The sequence below is a fragment of the Anopheles funestus genome, chromosome 3RL, assembly GCF_943734845.2.
Source record: "Anopheles funestus chromosome 3RL, idAnoFuneDA-416_04, whole genome shotgun sequence".
In the NCBI taxonomy this organism is placed as follows: domain Eukaryota; kingdom Metazoa; phylum Arthropoda; class Insecta; order Diptera; family Culicidae; genus Anopheles; species Anopheles funestus.
Genome location: NC_064599.1, coordinates 59,333,317 through 59,356,116, shown reverse-complemented (window position 1 = coordinate 59,356,116; position 22,800 = coordinate 59,333,317). Strand labels below are relative to the sequence as shown.

At 44.8% G+C, this 22,800-nt stretch overlaps 1 protein-coding gene across 5 annotated transcripts in view; it reads left to right on the top strand.

Moving 5' to 3' along the window:
- Positions 1–223: 223 nt before the first annotated feature.
- LOC125768368 (transforming growth factor beta-1 proprotein) overlaps positions 224–22,800 on the top strand; it is a 33,874-nt gene continuing 11,297 nt past the window's right edge. Inside the window, exons 1-2 of one of the 5 annotated variants that reach the window (XM_049435924.1) lie at positions 224–588; positions 2,054–2,700. In XM_049435924.1, coding sequence (XP_049291881.1) covers positions 2,212–2,700 — 489 coding nt within the window. In that variant the 5' untranslated portion in view covers positions 224–588; positions 2,054–2,211. Of the gene's footprint in view, positions 813–2,053; positions 2,701–22,800 lie in introns of all 5 variants that reach the window. The other 4 variants (XM_049435921.1, XM_049435923.1, XM_049435919.1 and 1 more) reach the window with 4 other exon arrangements.

Here is a 22,800-nt window from a genome sequence, read left to right as displayed (position 1 = left end):
AATATAAACATTTTGTTGCAAAAGCGTCAACTACAATGAAGGAAAAGATTAGTTAGATTAGTTAACTATGATAAAATTTACGCAAATTTCATATTCCGTATTTTTTATTTATTTTTTAGTAGGTACTTTAGTGAAAGAATATTAATTTTGTGTTTTATAAGCAATAACAACACAATATGTAAAACACAATTCAAAAATAATCAATTTACAACATAACTAAACGATCCAAACGAATGTAGCGACCCCTGCAATCACAAATCGCGCCAAGGGCTCGCTCGTGTCTGGCCAGCAGATATTTCATTCGTGTTCCGAGCCCTCGTCGACTTCGAGTTCAAATCGACAATTCCGACGGTGCGGTTCGTTCGCGCGGTTCTCCGCCAAATCAAGCAGTCGCGATCGCGCTAATTCCGAGATCGAAAGGAAAATCCCGAAAACGGCAATGTGCATTAGGAAGATATAATTAAACAACACAAAAACACACAAACGACTACTAGAGCTAACTGGCCCGCATATCGACCCATCGAGTAAAACGAAACGAAAATTAACAAAACACGTGCTGAAGGTGAAATTTTGAAGGTGCTAAGTAAGGTACGGAAACAAGTGAATCCGGGGTTCTCGCACCGGCACCGGAATGAGAATCACTTCCGCGATAAGAAACAACCACAACATCGGCGTATCGAAAAATTTGGGCACCAGCTTTCGTCAAGCTCGTTTGTAAAGTTTTTCGCAGCATCTTTTACGCGTAACGTACTGCGAAAAGTGGTAAGCAAGTGTGAGTGTTGACGTGTGTTTTTTTTATTTTTGTTTAGTTGGTATGTTGAATCGTTCGATACAGATCGTGAAACTTGATGCACTGCCGCGGTCTGGTGCGGTGCAGCAGTGATGTAAAAGAAGAATTAAATATCACATAGCCAGAAAGATGGTGATTGTATCCATGGTAACAGGATGGTGCACGGTATGATCGAACGAACGAGTCAAGTAGAATGTGTTGCTAAAGTTCGCGCTGTGATGAGGAAGACACGTCGGCTAAAACAAGACACCGAATTATTTATTTTGCCTTTTTTCTCTGGATTCTCTTTCCGGCTTTTCTTTCCGAAAAAAAATCGTTTATTGAAAAACGCCTCGTTCGAGACGCCTTTCAAGATCTTTATCGGGTTGGTTCAGTGCGACGGTGTTTGAATGCGTCAAAAGTTACTCGTTTCGACCTCAAATATTCTGAAGAAAAAAAAACAAAAACTTCAAGGCAAATTTTGAGAGCACTTTTCTTGAGTCCTTTTCAACACAGACGTTTATCTGGTGCCTAAAACAAGTGAAAATTAGGAGCAAATTGGTGGTTGTTTGCTTGCGACCACCATTAAGGGTGCTGCTCCTCAGGGAAGCAAAGGGTACCGCATCTCTCCGGCTGAACACGAAACAAGAACATCGGCATAGCCGGCAGGGATTATTGACGAAACGCGACGGGGACGCGCCACCTTGGTGTTAAAGCAACAAACAATTTGCATAACACAATTCCCATGCTCCCCCGTCTACAAGTGTTTTTGTACATGTATGTATGTGAGAGTGTATCCCAAAGGTGGAGAATTGGATACGAACCTGGCAGACGTTTGTACCGGGCGAAAACGCCAGCCATTTGAAAGTATAATTGTAATCAGTGTACAAACCGCGTATAAGACTCTCACTGCCGCTTTATAGGTGGACCTCCACCTCAGAGGAAGGGTTTGCACTTACTTTGACCGCATTTGGACGCGTCTGGTGTGTCACACAACCGCACTCTTTTTTTTTCTACTGTTCCTCTGGTCCGCCCGCACAGCATTTGGTTTCGTGCGCGGCGTGATTACTACCTCTCCCAACAACACTATGCGTACATGTGAATGTGAACTCGATCGCTCAAGAATCGAGTGAAAACGCGTGGGGTCAAACCGGACGACATCGATCGAACGATCGTGTGACACTACCACTACATCCTAACTATCTTATGCACGGAGATAGTAGATTTATAGTGGCATTATGAATGTTGAGTCATAATTTTATGTTTTTCTTTCTTATACTACAGCATTTGACCTTTTGTTCAAGTTTGCAAGTGTTCCAACAGACGCGCTAGTGATTGGCGAGCGAGTGAACGCGCGTATACTACAGCGCTTGCCTAGCAGGTGTAAACAGTGACAGTTTCATGCAGTGGAAAGCAATGCACAATCGCGTAACAGTGTCACGATGATGCGTGTCAGTAGCAATTCCAGGCTAATAGCCACCAGTCACTCCAATCCCGGCCGCAGTATGGGTTCGGGCGATGCGTCCCCGGCCGACGATGACATACTGCTTGCTGTGGGCTTCAAACGGACACTACACACACCGGTACCGGCAAAGCAACACACTTACAGTTATCCACATCATCACCATTACTGCCCACGGAGTGCCCAGAATATCCGGAGGGGTTTGCTGCGAGTATCCAAATTCCTGTCGTTCCTGTTGTTCCTAGTTATCTGTGATAGTCAGACAGTGTCCCGTGCTGCATTTCGGACGTCCGCCGCCACCATCGGTCACATGCCGGGTGCGGATGTCGACGCTGACAGTATTATTAGTGACCGTGACGATGGTGGTGCCGATGGAGCGTCCACTTCCGGCGCGGCCATCAACCACACCAAGCTGCAGGAGATCGTGCTGGAAGGACTCGGTCTCAGTGCCCTGCCCGACGTTCGCATGGTAAGTGTAATGAGCGCGAGCTGTAACACCAGTTGCCTAATTAATCGCATCCGGTCGGTCGTCGGTGTGCGAATGTCTGAATTTCTCGGTACGCAAGGGAATAAATGTTGGGAACTCGTTTTTTGCAGTTTTTTTGTTTTTTTGGAGGAATGGGAATAAACATGATCATGACCGTGTGATATTTCGTAGTACATCGCACAAAAATAGGTGCCATCTAAAACTAACGACCTTCCTGAAGAGGAAAATGTTGGATGAGTTTTAAGGTTAGGTAATGTGTCGCTTAGGTGAACGAGTGTTTAACACAGGTTTCACACTCATTTAGACCACCTTTATGATGTATTTAAAATATATTACCGTTAACAAAAAACACATCTATTTAATGCTGCTCTTAAACTACCAGTACGAGATGATAAGGAGCCCAGCCTTTGGTTGGTGCCCCATTTATAGTGCGATGTAGTTTTAGTTGATGAGCTATAAACATTTTCAATTAACGTGTAAAGCTCCTCCCGGCCCGGACACCCCGGGTGAAAGTGAAATCCGTTCCGAAGCTCACGTTACGGTGAGCTGTCCAACACTGAACCACACACTTGGAGGTTCACTAGCACCGCCAGCGTACACGGACCAGTCAGGTTGTCAATCATCGTCATCCTGCTCGTCACCGGGGCTAATAATCAGCATCACCGTCAACGCAACGCCACTACTAATGTGCCAATAATCACCGTTCACCGTACCACACACACACCGATTGGGTGTGTACGTGTACGTCTAGTGCACGAGATGAGTAGTCGACACTCGGCACTAAACGCAAGACAAAACGCACCGACTCCCAGTATGCGAAAGCGTCCGAGCATCCGGGAATGTTGATGGGAGTGCATAAATCTAGAACTCGGCCATCCCTCGAAGGCAAGGACAATCTTCTGTTGCTTCACTTCCGCTCCTTGTTTGCGCTCTGTCCCCTGTGCTCCTCTCGTCCTACCAAGCATTTCCGCCCGTTTGCCAAAACCGGACGTTCCCGTACGATTTTCTCGTCCCGTTTTCTGTTGCTCTCTGTCTCTCTCTAACGGTACGGTTTGGGAAGGAAAATGGCCCGAAGGTCAAAACATGGAACATGGTTGATTATGGGACAGGGATAGGAATAAAGGGGCAAAATTGCAAAAATCAATCCTCAACACTTGTGCCAACGGAAACCATTGCCTAAGGGGTTAGGGAACCATTCTCGTTGCTCTTGAACTTGATGCAAGTTCGGCACAAACTTCGGTCCTTTCGGCACAAACACTTTCACCGTGCCCGAGTCACCGGTATCGTGTAACTTCGACACACGGCCATGGCAAATGGGTACGGGTTGTAATAAAACTTTTCCACACTTTCCTTTCCCGTGCGCAGCGCAACGCGGCACATCCGGTGCTGCACAACGGTGTGTGGGAAAATTCTTTTGCCAAGCAAAATGTCGGTTCGTCTCGAAACCCGGTGCTTGTGCCGTTCCGTTCGCATGCAATACAAGGAGAAAATGTGTGCTAGCCGAAATTTCTTCAGATTCCCAGATTCCCCAAACCATAAACCAGCCAAGCCAAACAAGCGCTTCGTACGTTGCCGCAGGTTCGTTTTGTGGTACGCCTGCAACGCCTGCCAGAGAGAGAGAGAAAGAGAGAAAAAAAAGATGCACTAACCAAAGAACCGAGAATTTCATCCATTTTTCATCCGTGTGCACGCGGTGCATTCTGCTGCTGGACGCGCGGGTCAAATAAACGAACCAAATCAGGTCAAACGGCAAACTACCGAAATCCCAAAACTCGATTACAATGCTTCCGGGAAAAGAGGCCCCAGAAATTTCTTGTGGTTCAGGAACATTCCAGCAGCAGCAGTGCTTTTCGCCTGATCCTGGCGGTTTTCCTTATCAATAATTTTAAGATGCTTTTATGCATTAACATTCTATGCCAACCGGATTCTATTCTATTTACACCATAAACGTATGAGATGTAAAAAATGTAATATTTTCGACTTTCTCAAGCTTTTTGTAAAGATTTCATCTTGAAAAGAATCCAGAAATTTTTCCAAATTTCTCGCTCGAACTGCAAACTACACCTCTACCCAATATTTGAAGGTTATTGGACGAGAGCTTGATTCACAGTATTTCGGTCTATGTCCTGTATTTTTTCACGCACTGTTGTCTTAGTATTTGCTCTAATAGTTTGAAGCTTTTAGACACGATTATAGCTTTTCTTATATTTTTAATTTGAAGATTCCAACACCAAGAGAACTCCATCATTCTTATTACGCCACTCATTTTCCATACGTTTATTCTTAATAATTGTAATTTAAGGGGAAATTTTACTCTATATTCGCATTGAAAACCCCTGTAATAGTTCCATATTTCATGCGACCGTCAATTGTTTCGTACGATGGAGATGTTTCCGGAAAGGACTGGAAGAAAAGCTCAGGTCACTGCATTCGACCACCTTCGTAAAAAATAGTCGATAACGATTTGTTTAGATAATGTTCTATGCTCCAAATCGATCCACCAATCCCAGTTTTGCTCGGTTTCCGTCACATCAACAGTGAATGGCGATTCGCAATCATGATGCTATGTGATTGAATTAATTTCGCTTCCATCATTGCGAGCGAAGGTGAAATCAAATGATAAACATAAAAAAATAAAACCCCCCACAAACACTACAAACTCGACAAATCTCGAGACACCCATCCGTGCTCTCGATACATTTGGAAGGGCTGTCGGATCGATTGGCCCCCGGAGGCTGGATGGATTCACGCGATTCGCGCGCGCACTCTCTCGGGCCGGGGCCTCGCCGTGTGCATGACACTACGAAAATAGAACTCCGGTGCGATTAATTTTAAATGAGCCTCGGCATCGCGAAACTGCCTCGTGCTCGTTGCCGAGTGTCGAGACGACCATTTCGACGGGTGGGGGGAAGTGAACTGAAAGGAGGATTCCCCATCATGGATGGACGTGAGCATAATTCAGGGCAATTTTCGACGATCCCGTCGAACACGGGAGTGTTACGGGAGTCCTGGAGCGGAGTGGAGTTTCAGCAAACCTTCCCCGGTAAGGGTTTAGCCTCCACTGACATGGTTGTATGTGAAACTTTTTAGAATTTTTCCCTCTTGTTGATTTTTTTTGTTGTTGCTTTCTTATTTTCACTTTTTCCCCGTTTGCTACCGAAAACACTCGGAGATTCAATATTCTAATTTCATCCATGAATATACACCGTCCCGGCCCCTTTTTTGGTCCCACTCCAAGCCTTCTACGCTCAGGGAAAGCAAACAGCTGGGCCGGCTAATAAGCGTTGTGGGTCCCTGTGAGAAAAACATCCTTCCTTTCGCAAACGGGGCAAAAAATGGGTGGACCGTACCGATTCGCAACCGGCAAAGGACGAAGATGTCAGACGCAATGAGCGATTTTATTAGATTTGCGATGCTGTAATCGGTTCCAAACTTCTGGCCCTAACTTCCATGGTTCACCCAATATGCTGCCGTTCCAGCTGATCTACATTTACCCTTCCTTTCATAAACCAGCTGCCAGCTGGAGCTACTTTTTTCCCCGTTACAACATGGTTCTCCAACATTTAAAATCCAACTTTTGCGCGAGTTGTTTTGGGAAACCGAGCAGCAATGAAAAGCGACCGTAGTACCGTCGAGGAGAATAGTACGAGGAGGAGCATCTTTTGAGCCAAGATTTAAATTGGCTGCTGGTGGAAAAATTTGTTCTCCATCCGCCTATATCACGAACAAAAAATATGTAAAAGAGAGAGAGAGAGATAGATACAGAGGAAAATAAAAGCAACAACGAAGCATATTAAAAAAGCGACCAGTTAAGTATGCACACAAAAGCATAAAATCCAATACGCACACAACAAAAAGAAAGGGAAACTTATTTTATCCGCAAGCCAAAACCCCCAAGATGCAGAAGAAGTTAAGCACAAGCGCCACAACCGATAAGGAGTTCCCATCTCCAGAGTCAGATAAGTCGATTGCACGTTTGCTTGGGATGGAATGAGAGAAAAAAAAACATGCAGAACTGCATAAGCATGCAGCTAAAAACTTTATCGATCCGTGTTGCAAAACTGCCACATATCCTGTCGCACCAAGGCCTGCCTCTATCGTTTGGCCATTCGTCTCCAACCGTACATATGGGACGTTTGCGAATCGCACTTTTGTACTTGAGTTGCTTATGCAAATGTGCACCACAAGCTCTGATCGTCTTATCCAGTGGGATGTAGAAAATATACTCAGCAAAACAAAAAAACACCTAAAAATACATAATAAAACCCCCAACTCTTGGAACAGGATTTGAAAAGGAAACGATTTTTTTTTCGTGAAATTGATTTGTTGGAACATTAATTTAATTCTCTGCCTGCCCTCAACCGATACGAAGCGCGAGGCGCCGAAGAAGATGATCACGCTCTGCCCGTGTGTTCATTTATTATTGAACCGAAAATGACGCCCAAAAACCTGCTGCTGCTGCGTGCATTTATAATTCCATTAATATGTAGATAGAGTTGATTGTGGAGTTTGTTTGCGTTTTCGGTTGAGGGAAGTTAATTTTGTCACACTTTTTGGAAAGAACAAAAATATCGCATCAAAACATAACTGAATGAATGAAGCAGTAAGGTCCTGATTGGTATGGTAATACATCATCTCAAGGATGCTGCGCTGGTCGGTAGGCATATCATTCTTCAGATTAAATTGACGGTACACGGATGGTATGGGTTGTTAAAAAAGTTTTGTTTTTAGTTGGAAAAAATATTATGGTTTTTTTTAAGCTTTAATTGCACATACAAAGCATGTTCTGTGATATGTTCAGATAGATTACTATTTCATGTATTGACAGATCTGAAGAGTCAACATTTAGAGTAAACGGAGTGGTTAATAATAACCTTTTGTTTACGTAAAATTTCCCTTTAATAAAGAATTCCAAATAAAAAAAATATATTTATTGATCAGAAATCCGTGTGAGGATATTTCTTCACTCAGAATATTTATTGCCAAGGTCGAAACTGGATCTATATAAAATATTGATACTTCTAGTAGGGGCGGCCCGATGGTGCATATGATAAACGGCGCCAGTCCACACGGCCGGACCGGGTTCAAATCCCATCCGGACCGTCCCCCCGTAGCAAGGACTGCCTATCCGGCTACGTAGTAAAAATAAGTCTAGTAAGCCAGAAATGGCCGGCGTGACCTGTAAGCTGTTAAAGAAGAGAGAGAGATACTTCTAGTACTCAGGCATGAACTATGTGAAAAATTTGTCTCCTCTTATGTATGGAAGGACAATGATAGATGGCGCTACAAGTCAGTCTCCGGTGTGCTGGTCGTGCAATGAACGAATTTTTAATGGAGATGTGGTAATGATTAAGGTCTGAAGACCCAAGATACAAAGAACCTCGATCATGCAATGAGCTCAAAAATATTAGAAAGGTAGTAAAATAAAAAAGTAATATTACTTACGGGACAACCCAACCAAATTGACACCGTATGGAGTACAATCTTCGATCGAACAACCGCAAAGATGCATACTGATGGTGTGATTTTGATAACCGCAAACCATCCTTCTTGTGATGGCAATGGTCACAGCTTTCCACCGGCCAAGCTCCCTTGCCTTCACCGAAGCATTATTCAATTACCCGACCCATATCCAGTTACTACACCCTGCCATCCTAAGCGACTTCCTTCCTACGTATCTCACACGAAGGGATTTTCCGAAAGCGAAAAGAAAAAAAATCAACATACCGATTCCAAAGCACCAGTGACCTACTAACACGTAGTAACTTGAAGTATGTTTGATTTAATTATAATTAGAATTAGAACCCCAAGCCCACCCGCAGGGATCTGCCCCAGCATGGCCGCAACCGGCAAACCGCTGAATTGCGGCAGCATCCATTAGCAAAATCTGTCCCCAAGCGAAGCGGCCAGATAGACAAGGGATGGTAGTGCACTTTCGTGCATAATTAAAATTGAATTTGATGCAACGCTGGTGCAAAAGTTTCCTGCAGCACCAGATTCCGGTAAGCTCACTTCAACACATTAACCAGGGTCATTTCGTTCGGTTCGCTTTATCATCCGTGCCGTGAATGCGTGCGGCAATGAAAGAACAAAAACTAATCAAAGCGAAACTAAATCGACCGGCGAGTATTACGCAACAGTCACAGGGCAACAGGTTCTGTCAGCTGATGCGCTGGCCAGGGTAATTAATCCGCTCTTTGCGGAAAAAATGAAAGAAAGTGTCCGGCAAAGCACACAAGTGAACACGCAGCCGGCTCGATTTTACATCCTTATTATGCTAGCCGCATGCCGCGTGCCTGTTTTGTTTTGCTTCTTACTGTAGAACGGCTAAAAGAAACACGGCCAAGTCTAGTGTACGTCGAGAACTTTTCCCACTGCTCGAACTGCTTTGGTTCGGAAACAATTCGAACTCTTGCTCAATTTACATAATTGAACCCCGCTGATGTCCGGCAACGGTGTCTCCACGATGACGACGGTGGACATGGAGTCGCATTTGTCGCTCGCAAGTACTACAAATCGCATTCGTCGTCGTATGCCGTCGTCGTTGTCGCCGTCTCCAGTCACTTGCGGCGAGTGATTTATCGCGCAAAAGGGTTCATCCGTCCAGCCCATATCCAACCCCGCTAACCTGCTTCTCGCTTTTAATTATCCTCGATTCATGCCAGCATACGGAGACGGAACCATGCTTGGACGACGTAATATCGACAAATTGTTCACATGTCTCCCGGCGCTTTGCTAGTCGCAGCCATCCGCCATACGAACCAGTCCTGATCGTTGCGTTCGATCGTTGGCTTTCATTACGCATCGTCAACAGCGCCATCATCATCGATTGCAGATTGTGTGCGCCATCGTTTCCAATGTCTGGTCTAAGTCTCGGGTCCTTTGGAGATTCATGATTTTGCTGCGCATGCGGACAGGTTAGGCTTTGCTCCATAAAGTGCTACACATGTCCACACGAGACCGGTGCATTTGACATTAATGGGTGTGTTTAAAGTGTCGTTTTGGACGCTTGTTCGAGTAGCTGTAGAATTAAACGTCCACTTGAGTCAAAGTTCACTGTGAGACTGTTTGAGATCGAGAGTCTTTGGAAGGAAAGGTTCAGCACAGAGTTCTCGGCGCAAAACAGTTTGAGAATACTAAGTCTTGTTTTAAATTAATTGAGCTTGAGTTCAAGGATTTGGACAACAAGCTATTCAAATCCTGGAATTCCTTCTTTTTTTGAAGTTCATAAAACAGTGTTCTTTTTTAATTGAGAAATGGTTCGATTTTGCAACGACTCTTCTCAATCCACTTGGGAGGCTAATACGACAATACAGGTACTAATAAAGCAGTCATACTAAATGGTCGATGATTATGTATTTCCCACTCATCAGCACCGTACGGACACGCAACACGCGTCCCGGTGTACATCAACGGTGTTTCTCCATGCGATTAACACGACCATCACCAGCACTAGCAAGAAAGTGATCAATTCTCTAGTGCAATCTGACCTGACCCGCTCGTCGTAAAGCTTGGATGAGCCCAAGAGCCGTCGTAAATTCTTCTGCCCGCACGGTCGTATGGAGTACGGAGTGGAGCGTCACCAATAAAGATAAAGCCGACCATCGCGGGCTATTCTCTTCCTCGTTCTGTACACAGTGTGTACGTAACACACCCCTACTTGAACTCGATGATCAGTAGGGCAGCCTGATGCGCGGGCGTGTAAAATTGATTAACAACCAATACCAATTATCGGCATATCAGCTTATAATAAACATTCCGGTGCTGCTTTTCTACTTTGTACAATCTCAGGCAGGTCAATAAAAACAAAAGCTCGGTTTGAATTCCATCGTGCCGATTATAAAAAACAACGACATAACTCCTGAGCTGAATTGGGAATGAAGATTCACCACATCCGTGGTGATTGGTTCTTTCGATTGCCAATGCTGTTTGCGGGGGTTCTTTTTTTTTATTGCACACCGGTACACAAATTTGCAAAATTGATAGCACAGCATTTTTAGCGACGAAATGTGGAGGAGATGAAAATAATAAATTCCAAAAACGAAATCCCACGCCACGGTGAGGGTAAAAGCAGTTAAACTAGTTTCGCTTCGATGCCACCTCGTTTTTTTGGTGATTTTTTTTTTTCTCGTCGGGACATTATCTTCTTGGTAAATTTGTTTTTAACGTTGCACAACTGCTCGAATCGAAAACGAAATGGCCTGACTAATCTATTGCACCACTCAACGCGTGAATCGATCGAGTTGATAAGGCATTGAGTTCCTTCCAAGTTTCGAGTGCTCGCGCCGGTGTAAATCAGGATAAAAGGCATTAGTTTCATTTTAATGCTTTTAAAAGTTTCAAATCCAGAGAAGCACTATTTTAAGCGCACATCTCGTAACTCCCTCATACCAGTAAACCACAAAAAAACCGATTTGCTCGTAAATGTCTTCATTATGATCACCGATCTTAATGATCGTCCGCAAAAGCTTCGAGTTTGTTTGTTCGATCGTTCGCTCACGAGCGCGAGCGCGCAAGGCGAGTCGTCATCATTGCATCGACACATCGGTCACGTGAGCAGCCTCGATAAGAAACGGGACCAGTTTATGGTCCGAGGCCACTTCTCACACTGCTCCCACACTACTACTGCACAGGCCGGAGTTCCACGCACCACGACACGCACTTGCAGCTTGCCGGATGTTCGAGCAGTCACTCGGGAACGGTCTCACGATCGCATCTGGCCGTCGATACACCGGTGAAACAGCGCGGTACACGCACCAATCGTAATCGTAAAACAATGCGTTCGCAAAACCCGATGCTTATCTACCGATCACGCGAACTTATTACGCACGCACACTACGCCACGTCGATTGCCGAGAACCTAATTAAACATGACGGAACACACCGACTGTGTGCGTTGGTACATTGCGCGCTGCGCCTGTTCGAAGGCGGGTATGGCAGAAGCTGTCGGACGGACAAACAATATTTCTATCCATTTCTTCCCGTGGTGCCATAATTGGACGACACTTAGAAGTGACCTCTCGTTTATTTTGATGTTTTGCATCGGATGTGTATACAACCACCTGCAGACGTTTTATAATCGTTCTGCTCCTCCCAGTAGATGCACTATGCGTTGCTTTGACGCAAGAGCTTCCCAGTAAACCCACCGATTTCTGTGTAATCAAGCGAATGTTCGAATAGATTATGCGTATTGGTAGACGTCCTAGGGTGGCGCGAGCCGAAATGAGTATGGAAGACTACTACCATAAAAATCGACCATTAGCTAAACAGGTTTACGTTTTTTTTTATTCATTCATATTTCTTTTCTGCCTCCAACGATTGACACTGATAAAAGCGCACCGGTCATCGCTGACAAACATCTCATGCCACAGGCAGTTGAAAATTTAATGGTTTCTTTGCGGCGATTATTTTAATGGTGAATTTTTTGAGTTTCTGTTTTTGCACCTTGGAACACTGGCTACAGGTCTCGAGAATCTGAATCGCCAACGGAGGTGGCGAATGGGTTCCACATCTCTTGCTGTGACGTTGACAGCAGGATGTTAAGAGCTACATACCATTCAGCGCACATGTGCGAATTGTTCATTTACCACCCGAAGACATTAGGATAGGCACATTTATGGCACTTTTTTTACCGCCCCGTACTGGATTGTGTACGCAAGATTTCTCACCTTGGATCTACGAGCTGATCCTCTTCACCTTTGCAAATTGTAAAAGTGAAAAGTGAAAGAATACACCGCTATCCCGAAGTGATGCTATAACATTCTCAGTGCCCGGAGCTGTTTTATGGACTCACATCTTAAATTGCCGAAAATTTTGCGAATGATTGATTAGCTCTTGCGAAGACGGTTCAAAACGACATCGACCACCCGCCTGTACCTGTCAAGGATCTTGTCAAGCCCCTGAGTGTTCTTCCTTCAAAGTTGCAAACCATCCATGCCTTTCTGCCGATTGATGTCAATCATATTGCTTCTTCATGGTGACATGAGTTCGCCGAAGAACAATTCGAAGGTCACTCGACGACTGGACTAATGCAACGCATCAATATTAATGGACCAGTGGGCACGAAAAGTGGCTATTTTTTGTCCAATTCCCTGGCGACTTAAATGTCTCCCAGGAGATCCATCTAGGAATTACTCTCACCAAAAAAAAACAACGAAAAATTAAAGTCGCTATAAAATGACAGCTGATATGACAGATCCAACAAAACATCACTTCTTCGCTGCTTGCTACAAATAGCCAGAACACTGTGGATTATTCATACGCAAAACAACTGTAGGCTAATTTTAAAAATATAATCACACTTCTTAATTTAATGATGATGACTACAGATTGCTAACATGAGAAGCGAGCGATTTCGGTTTTCAGCACCCAGTCAAGCTTGTTTATTGCACGTGTTTAACTGGTGAAGGAAATATACACCCACCGCGAGAAGCGGGAGATGCGGGGGTGGTACCAATTGAATATCGAATTCTTTCTCGTACACCAATTAGTTTGCTATAAATTTTATGTCCACACGTTGTGGGTGACAGTTGGGCATTTTTTCCCCAACTTATATTCCGTTTGAGAATTTGATGTTTTACACGCACTATTCCACAACCAGCATTTCTCTGGTGAGGTTTCGTTTTTAAGAAAAACAACAACAAAAAAAACAGTACTGGCAGCCAATTTGGATCCACTTTGGTCGAAACGTCCTTGCCCCGAGCGAAGAATGCCAGCTACACCGACACCGTCGCACCGTCGCTGCTATTATAGGCGTTGCTATTTTGGGGTCGAATTTTCCATTCTTTCACCGCAACCCTGCCCCCCAAAACGCCCCCCCCCCCCGCATCTCTTCCCATCGAGTTCCATTTTTATCCCCGCTGCTCACTTGATAGGGAGGCCTTTTCCTCCTGTCAAAACAACGCCGTCATCATGATTTGCTGGTGAGCCGGCCAATGGCAACAATATTCAAAGAAAAGTAACAAAAATTGCCATCATTTTACACAAGGAAACCTACGGACAGTTGGGGCCCGTTTACAAAGCAAAAAGTCAACAGTGATCCAAGGAATGTCTGGAATTTGTGAACGAAAAACACGACGACACTCTGGTGGCGCCTGTCGAATGTCGCGAGGAATTCGCGACATCAACAACGACATCACTCAGAAAGGTAATGCACGCCAGTTGCCCCCGACCGTTGGTTGGAGGTCCCTTAGGATCGTAAAGATTCTTGATAGACGATCGGCAACCATCCGGACGTTCGATGACGTGGAAGCGCACAAAGTAAAGTCATCGACATGAGGATATATCCTAGGGGATTTGTGGATGGATTCTTGGAGTCGTTTTCCTAGTTTTTTTTGCTATACGTTTTACGACCTCCACTACAAAATCTTGCACCTTTCGGAGAGCAATTTAGTCCAGCTATAGTAAAGCAGCATAACAGGTAGTGACTGACCGGTGGAAGCACAAATTTATGACCCAGAAGTGGTCTCACGAAGCGTCCCTGCTAGTTTGCTTCTACCGGAACTGGTCTTTCCGCTTGCTACATAGTTTCATCCATCAGGTCGTCCAGAAATTCATGGACAAATCGATGGCGGTATTTGTGTGTGGCCGTGAAACACGAATCGTACAGATTGTGGATGGTATCGATCGATTTTTATGATCGTCGGCACATGGCACGGTGTATGACTTATGGTTTAGTTCTTCCAAACCACGTGGCGCTTCTTGTTTGGTCAGGTGCTTCATGTATGTAGGAGGGATGTTTTAGATTACATTTCATGTTCTTTAGTCTGATTTATCACAAAATTTTGTGAAAAAAACATTCCCAATGACAGACTCCTCATAAATATGTTATCGAACATGGTGTACAAATTTATGATGGTCAAAGATGACATGTCGCAAAAGCGCATAAAACTAAAAGCTCACAAAGTCATTAATATGTTTCCAACGAACCCAATGACTCACGCCCATTCTTGCGCAGATAAGCGACGTTTGAATGAAGACAATCAAAACATTTACATTTCTGGCAAAAGGTGGATCCATTTTTAGAACACCGTTTGACAACATCTTCACCCTACCGATGGACACTACGAGGTTCAATGGTTTCTGCCGTCCGAATGTTTGTACATGGCGACATGATTCGACACAGAAATGTCCAAAGAAGAAAAAATAAAAGTCACTATCTTTACCCATTTGTTCCAACACGGAACGGAAACGGAAACGCCTACTCAGGGACAGCAGCGATCCGGATGCGGGTTCGATATCCCAGATGCCGTAAGCTACCGGCAAGGAACTCCCCAAATGTCCCACGAAAAAGAGTGGGGAAAAAAATAGGATTTTAGCGGTAAATATCTTAACGATTACAAACGCAGGTTTTGTTGCGAACCAACAGCGCTATTTTCTACCAGCTAATAGGTGGGTGGATTTTTGTTGTTTGGAAGAAAATTTACCTCATGCTGCATCAATGAGAAAGCGTTTGTTGTGTGTTTGTTTTGTTTTATTCAAAGAAGATAAGATCTTGAATTTTGATGAGGTTTAAAAGGTTTTTTTTTAGCTTAAATGCAGAAAGATGTTAAAGATGTCTATTTTTTAAATAATTTAATAATTGTTTAAATAATTTAAACCAAAATCTAGATTCGTTACATCGAACGAGGATTATATTGGAAATCAAGTGCTCTAAGTCTAAGCCACCTAGTTTAGCTTTTAGTGTATTAAATGTACAGGCACAACAGTAGCAGATGTTTGTCGGCTCGGTGTCTTTAGCTGAGATGCAGCAAGTAAATAACACTTGAGCATTATCCGTACCAAAAACAATAATACAGGCTGCAACCAACCGCCAAAACGGGGGCCCCGTATTAACGCATTACTGCTGATATGGTCGATATAGCTGCACCAGCTCGCCTATCGAGCCCATTCCGTTTATCTCGAGTGTGTCGTTGTCCCGCTGTTACCGAACAGTGCCCATGTATGCGTGTATGGCCATTTGGTTTTCGTGGGTCGCATACTATCCGTGGACTGGTCTGGTTCAACTCCACATGGGCCCAGCGTGCATGCACTACGTTCGATGGGAATTGTATGTAGCGATCCCAAATGTACCTCAGCTCAGTAAGTGAAGACCCCTTAAGAAATGGACGGCGTTTTACTTTCCCCAGCGGTTTATGGGCCAACGACCGTACTTTATCAGCCAATCGTATCCAATACTGCTGCACGTGTCATTGGGAAGCGTAATAAGGTTATCTGACTTATGTGTTCACGCCATCCAGCGCAATGACTCCCTCGCTAGTACGACGGAGGTATCTTGAGAATGGTCTTTACTGGTCTCAAAAATATTTCCGACGGTCCAGTGAAGATGTGTCATATCGGTCGGCATAACCCCTCCGGTGAGGATAATGCTGTGCTAACAACTTAACGTCACCCGATCGTACGCCGTCAGTGGTGTTTGTCGAATTTCACAACGACACGATGCGAACACGCCGTCAGCAGGAAATGGGCCATAGCTCACGCATGGTAACCGTGGGCAAATGAAACGCCTCACAGGATTTTATCATACACATGTCGGGACCTTAGCGTCAGGTGCGTTTGACACCTTAAACGTAGACTTATGTTTTAATGAATGCTTTCCGATAGATGATTGTCCCAGTAGCAAGTGACTTTCTATTTCCATGCCTTTTTTGTCACAACCAATCAAGATCATAAATTTGAGATAGGGGCTTTTTTCAGTTACCGCCATCCAAAAGGCAGTCACTTTATCTAACCGCCCATTGCACCTTTGGTCATAAATTGCGGTAAACTCGCAAAATATCCAAAACAATCTGCAACATTACTGCTGCCCGACTCTCGCTCACCATGTCTGTCTCAACACCCCAAAAAAAAGGCAAAACAAATTGAATTAACGATTAGCACGCCCGTTTGTGTATGGTAGCGGCCCGGCAAATGTGAGAGGTGAGTGATAATTTTTGCGGCATTTTGCGATGTGATGTGATGGTGTCCGTTGCGTACCTTCTGTTCCTTGCCTTGGTAATTATCCGTCCCTGGTTGTGCAGTTCGGTAGATTAACCTTGCCAAATCCATTGCTCAGGGATGCCCGTCCGGTTATGAAGGTGAGGACGAAGCTATGATTTGGTAAGGCAGAAAGATCCTACGCTGATCATTACTTATCTCACGTGAGCGAGGCAGCACCTGTGAAGTCGGCATGAACACATTTTTTAGACACAACGCCTGACATAGGGTAAGAATTCGTTCAATAACAACAAACAAACATTTCTGTGGCCGAAATGTGACCCATTTTTTATGTCCTTTCTCCGGACATGGGGTTCTGATAAGCCCGTAATAAACTGGAGTCGACCCGAAAGGGAAACTTCTATCCTCCTGTTTACCCAAATCCAAAAAATCGAGCCGTAGACCTAGTCGATCCGGCAATATCACAAACGCTGTTTCTTAAGCGATCCTGAACAAATATCCTGGATGTTTTGTGTTCTCGCTTGCATCTCAATCTAGCGGGTGTAGATGAAAATCGTTCCATCATTAACAACAACAAAAAAACAATCCGAAAAATAAACAGAGCACAACCTCTGAGCGGTTTTATATAACACAAAGACTGAGACTCCTTGCGTCAAAACTAAACCACTCAGCTACGCAGATTAACGCAACATGCGTTTAAGATGTGGCCGGTGATGGAAGTATTTGCTTGTAGGTGGCAGAATTTGGACGGCGCTATCGGCGGTCTTCGTCGGTGACGCCACGCTAATGGATCAGTTTGTCCGGAGTCGTACTCTCGGCAGGTAACAGCAGGACTCTCTACAAGACCTCCACTGTAGGGTCGAAATCAGAGCGAACTAGCAGGTAGAATTGGATCCTTTGGAATTCTTCAAGTTTTTAAGGATGTTTTTTAATGATGCTGCTAAGATTATGGCCATTCGATGTATGTGTTTTTTTCGTAGAAGATAAGCGAAGAATAATAAACAAACGTCTAGCCCAGCACGTCCGGATTCTTCCGTCGGAAGAATGAAGCACAGGGGACAGGTAGAACAGGATCTCCTAGGAATGTATGCTGTCTAGCGCGTTTGCAGCGATTCCCCGCGGTACAAAAAAGTAACGCCACGGGTGTTAAACGAATGTGTCAATAATTTTCCGGTCCATTGATCAAGCAGAGCTGCACACTTGACGCAACGCCTCGGTTGATGTAGTACACTCGAGATACTCCGGCACACGGTGCCGTTGTGCGGTGAGCTTTTGTCACATCCGGTTCGGCTGATGACAAACCAATGAAGTTTTTGGCAAACCACACTTCGATACCGTACGAAACGTACGTGGAAGCAAACAAAAACATACACTCAAGTGCGCTACTTCTCATGTGCAAACAGAGACTTAAGTCTCCGCCAGCCCCTGCGCAACAAGTGAGTTAAGAATTTGATCAAGTACGGCGAAGCACGCGAAGCATCCACGTTCGGTCGCGTGACAAAACGGTTCCGAACGGATGACGGAAACGTGAACGAGCATTCGATCATGCTGCCGGTTTGTTTATCGTAAGGCACCGCGGATCATCATCACACACCATCGATCATCATTATTTTTGGGTGGTTGGGTTTTCCCTCCATCCATTTTGGCTGGACAATATTACAACCATTCTCATTAATCAGCGCCTGGCACCCGATACTGATCGGTGTACATAAATCACGATCACGAGTACTTGATCGAACAGGTTTTTGAGCTCATCCTCATCCGGTGGAATACTCGCACCGTACACGCGTACTGCTAGACCTAAGGACGGCAATGCTGATTGATGAAAGTGTTCCGGATTTTACCCAATCGACCTCGACCATCGATTGACGCATACCATTAAATAATACCGCTAATAGGCGTACCCGTCTTTATTTTTATGAAGGCATACGTCACCATAAGAAAAAAGTACCATCATTTTACTACTCAACTACAATAACATTGATTTGAATTTTTCAACGCCGCCGGCAATTGTACAAACGAAACGCGTTGGAACGCGGCACGGAAGGATGTGTCGTTGTAATAAAATAGCGCAATAATTTGTGCATGTGGTTCGCCCGCAAGCATCTGTTTCGGGGCGAGGTAATTTTGCTCCGGCGGTAAATATTGTGAGAAAACATTCCCCAAATGTGCTCCCAAATATAACTCTTATCTGGTGTTGTTTTTAAATCTGATTAATATTAGAGATACGGACGAAAGTATGTCAGGAATGTAGCGAAGATGTTACTGCTTCTCGGCAAAACAATTTCACAACCATTACAAACCCAGCTGGCGGCTCAGGAAACGGCGGCTCAGGAAACGGCGGCTCCCACGCCATCCAAATACTTCCGGTGCGTCACGGAGCACGTGTCGGACGCACATCAAAGTCAGCGTGAAACATTACCGCAAATACCACCTCCTCCCCAGCACCATATCAGACCCTGATTAGCTGATCGTAAATCTGCATTACACATCCTAACGGTTGGGGAGCCAACCGTCTGGGTTCTGAGGCCTCCCCATATCCTGTGAGGAAATGGCACAGAAGAGAACCGGCGGGAAAAAGCAACAACTGCTTCATAAACATTGTTGCTATTTCTGAGCATCGCAGTACATAAGCCGTCACCTTCGGGTCAATGTGAGGACTATTTTTGGCGTGTTCCAAAAATTGCTCCATTCCGCACCGTTCCGTCCCGCCGGGGGTTGGGTCCGTGAGTTTCTTAGCGTGCAGCCACCAAATAATCGAATCGTCACTATTAATAGGTCCCTTCCTTGTCCCTTTCTCCCTGATGTTTGCAAATATCAATGGAGATTTAATTTTAGCACCCTGCCCAACATTCCTGCCCCGAGCGGTGTAGTTGGAAGCGGCGTCGCGTGGGAAAAAACGGAGCACAAGATTTGTTTGTTTATGTTTTCCGTTCTTAATGTGTTCGCCAACTCTAAGCGGGTCTCGGACGGGTCGGTGGATCGGTGGATACAATTCAGAGTGGAGAGTATTTTGGATATTCTATCCACCACAACCGCAACTACCGCCAATGTCCAGCTGGGCGAGCGGATCTTTCGGGAGCGCAGGGAGTCAATTTATGGAGTGAATCGATTGACAGGCCGACTCCCGCAGCTTTTCGGTAAATCATCAAGCGAAACTCACCCGGCCGGCTATCCCTTGGTGCTGGTTTCCGTTTCCATTTCCCGCTTCATCTTTCCGTCCCCGGTATGCTGTAGGTATTTGTTTTTGCGTGATAAACAGGCCAAATCTTCCGTCAAGTAGCTGCACCAGTAGTAAGTAGCTTCTCCATCCGGCACGATGGTCAATGGCAACACATTACGCATATTTCCGACATTTTACGAGCTTATGTACACGCGCTGCGCCATGTTTACATTGCAATCCGTTGAATCATCCTTCCAATAAGAGGGAGGATACTATGCGTATTATTCCTTTCAATACTAAAGAGTGAACGGACAAGGGGGGAAAAAAACAATCTCCTACCTCTAAGTAGACGAGTCACGATGACAGGAGCAAGTTTTTGACGTGTAGCTGTCATCGAGCAGGAGGAAACTACGATTTATGAGCTCCGGCTTAATTCACAGTCGATACATTTAGATTTATATGTTTGTTACGCAACAGTAAGCTTTAATCCTTGGCTTCAGAACAGCAAAAACTATACCCTAAAAATCGACTATGACTTCATGCAAAAGGGGCAAACAGGTTTCTCTCCACAGTTTCCGATCTACAAACTACCGATGCCTAGAAAAGAGCTAATTGACGGAACACTTGACTCACCCGCTTGCTGCTGGTTGTACGCCCGCGTACACATTCGCTGACACTTGATGTCACTTGACGGCCGGTACGAAACATCATCAGATAATTACTTATCGAAGCGCATCAAAAGTCCAGGCCCGAAAAATACCCCCCCAAAAAAAACAGATGCTCGTGCCAAACAGTCGCATTCGATTTAGGTTTGTCCGCACAATGACTTGTCAGTTTTGTGTGTTTTGTTTTTGGCAATCTTACTTCTTTTTGGAGCGGGGAAGTACCTACGGATCCGGAATCTGTTGTAATGCCGTCAGAATCGTTTCCAAGCTCAACATTGGTGGTGATAGTGATTGAATGGCTGATGGTAAAAGCAATAGGGTAGAGTTCCCAATAAGGCTCCTGGGTTCTTCTGATTCTGATAAGATCATCGAACATCATGACTAACCGCGCTAGGTACCCCGAGAGGTGTACCTACATCTGGTTTCTGTTGCAACAAACAAACGCTCTGACGACAGTGGCTTTTTCTGGATTTTGTCTGGCTTATAACGCATATGGAACAATGCTGGCTTGCTGGCAGAAAGTTCGAAACCCAAACGATTGTAGAATATGTTTGCACGCCTTTCTCCCGCAATCCGGTACAGAGGAACACAGGCTTACAGCAGGGCAGCGCTAAACGATCTCGAGCTAGAGTGAAAGAACCAAGCTAGGGCAGAAGCGAAGCAGAAGGTAAAAACAAGCGTAAAAACATTCGTAATTACTCGAACCGAAAGTAAACATCCTGCCCTCGGTTTCCATAATTCATGTCTCACCCGAAAAAATATGCATCAACTGCAACTGCATCAACATGGCGGCATTGGACGGCACTAAGATCCCGCCCGAACTCCAGCTGTGGTCGAGGCAGGGAGTCAGATTAAGCGTACTTACAGACGGATTACCGACGCCGCCGTACAAGAGATGAGATGCATGTCCAAAAACGCATGTACGCTTCTGTGTCTCTGTGCGTTTTCCGACGATGCCCGGCCAAAACAATGTGCATAACTTTCCCGGCTGATCCTTTCGATGAGTTACCGAGTTGCTGTAGCGGCGATCTTTATCTTGCACCCTAAAATAGCCATTTGCCGCAGTCAGTTTCGCTGGGGCTGGACATTAAGAAGAACTCGCGCTATAACTACCGAAGATTCTCTCTCGAGCAACGCTGGAAACAATTTGTCATGCCCTTGATCCTTCGGCAGCGGGTGTGCGTTATTCTTTTGCATTTTTCTGATCTTTTTCTACGATCGTTTGGGACTCTTTTTTTTTTGCTGGCTCATTTGGTATTTACCGCCACTTCATACGATAGACAAAAGTATGGGTGTAAAAACAAGATGATATTTTGCTTGGTTTTGCTGTTTCTCCTTATTTTTTGTTCCGTTTTCCCTTTAGTTCTGCTTAGAGGACACACGCTGGGGTTGTGTTTTTTTAAAAGACCTTCACCGAGAATTCTTTTTTGTTGCTTTACCCAAGATAATTAGGGACAATTTACGCCATAAAATTATGCAAATATAAAAGTTTACAATGGGGAAATGGTACTTCTTGTTCACACGGCACACGGTCCTACATCGAGCGTCCACTATCCTAAACAAGCATTATTCCATTATTCTTGTGACAATCAGATTGCAATAATAGACTACCGAAAACAAAGCCAAACCATACGATTTTAAAATAACTTTTTTATCTTTCAAAAGCGCTTTTTCTGAGCTGTTATCATAGTTAGCATAGCTGTGTCCCGTGGTTAGTTTTTGGCACGAACCACGATTGACCCGTCACACAGGCTGGATGACAGTGGACAGCACCATCCATCATTCCGTGGCGGTCTATTCAAGTTATCTACAAACAATCTCCCAAAGCCCCAACCCGTTTTGGGTATTTGCGGAAATGTTGGTGTTCTAATTAATAGGCAATTGTTATAAACGACATCAACGACCACCAACAAAAGAAACATTACCAAAATCGAAGATATGGCAGGTATTTGCCACCACTGTTGAGTTCGGATCTGCAACAACAACAATATATATACCGAAAGTTGTTCAGTAAATCCGGGACCTCCTCCTGCGGGGAGATTTTGCCGATAGCCAACGCGTTCGGTTGGGAATTCCCTCGCTGTAAGCATTTCATCATCAGCTACGGCACCATATGACGGTGTCGGAAACATTACCTACCATAGCGACAAATTGGGCGTACTAATCGCAAACTAATCGCCGCTAGCCATCTTTTTTGCGGCGAGCTTTTTTTTTGTGGCCGATGGAGGTTAAGCTAGTACCGTTTCTTAATGCTTGAAAGGGAAATCCCCATGTGACAGAAAATCCCCAATGGATCTCCCCCCCACCAAAAAAAAAGTG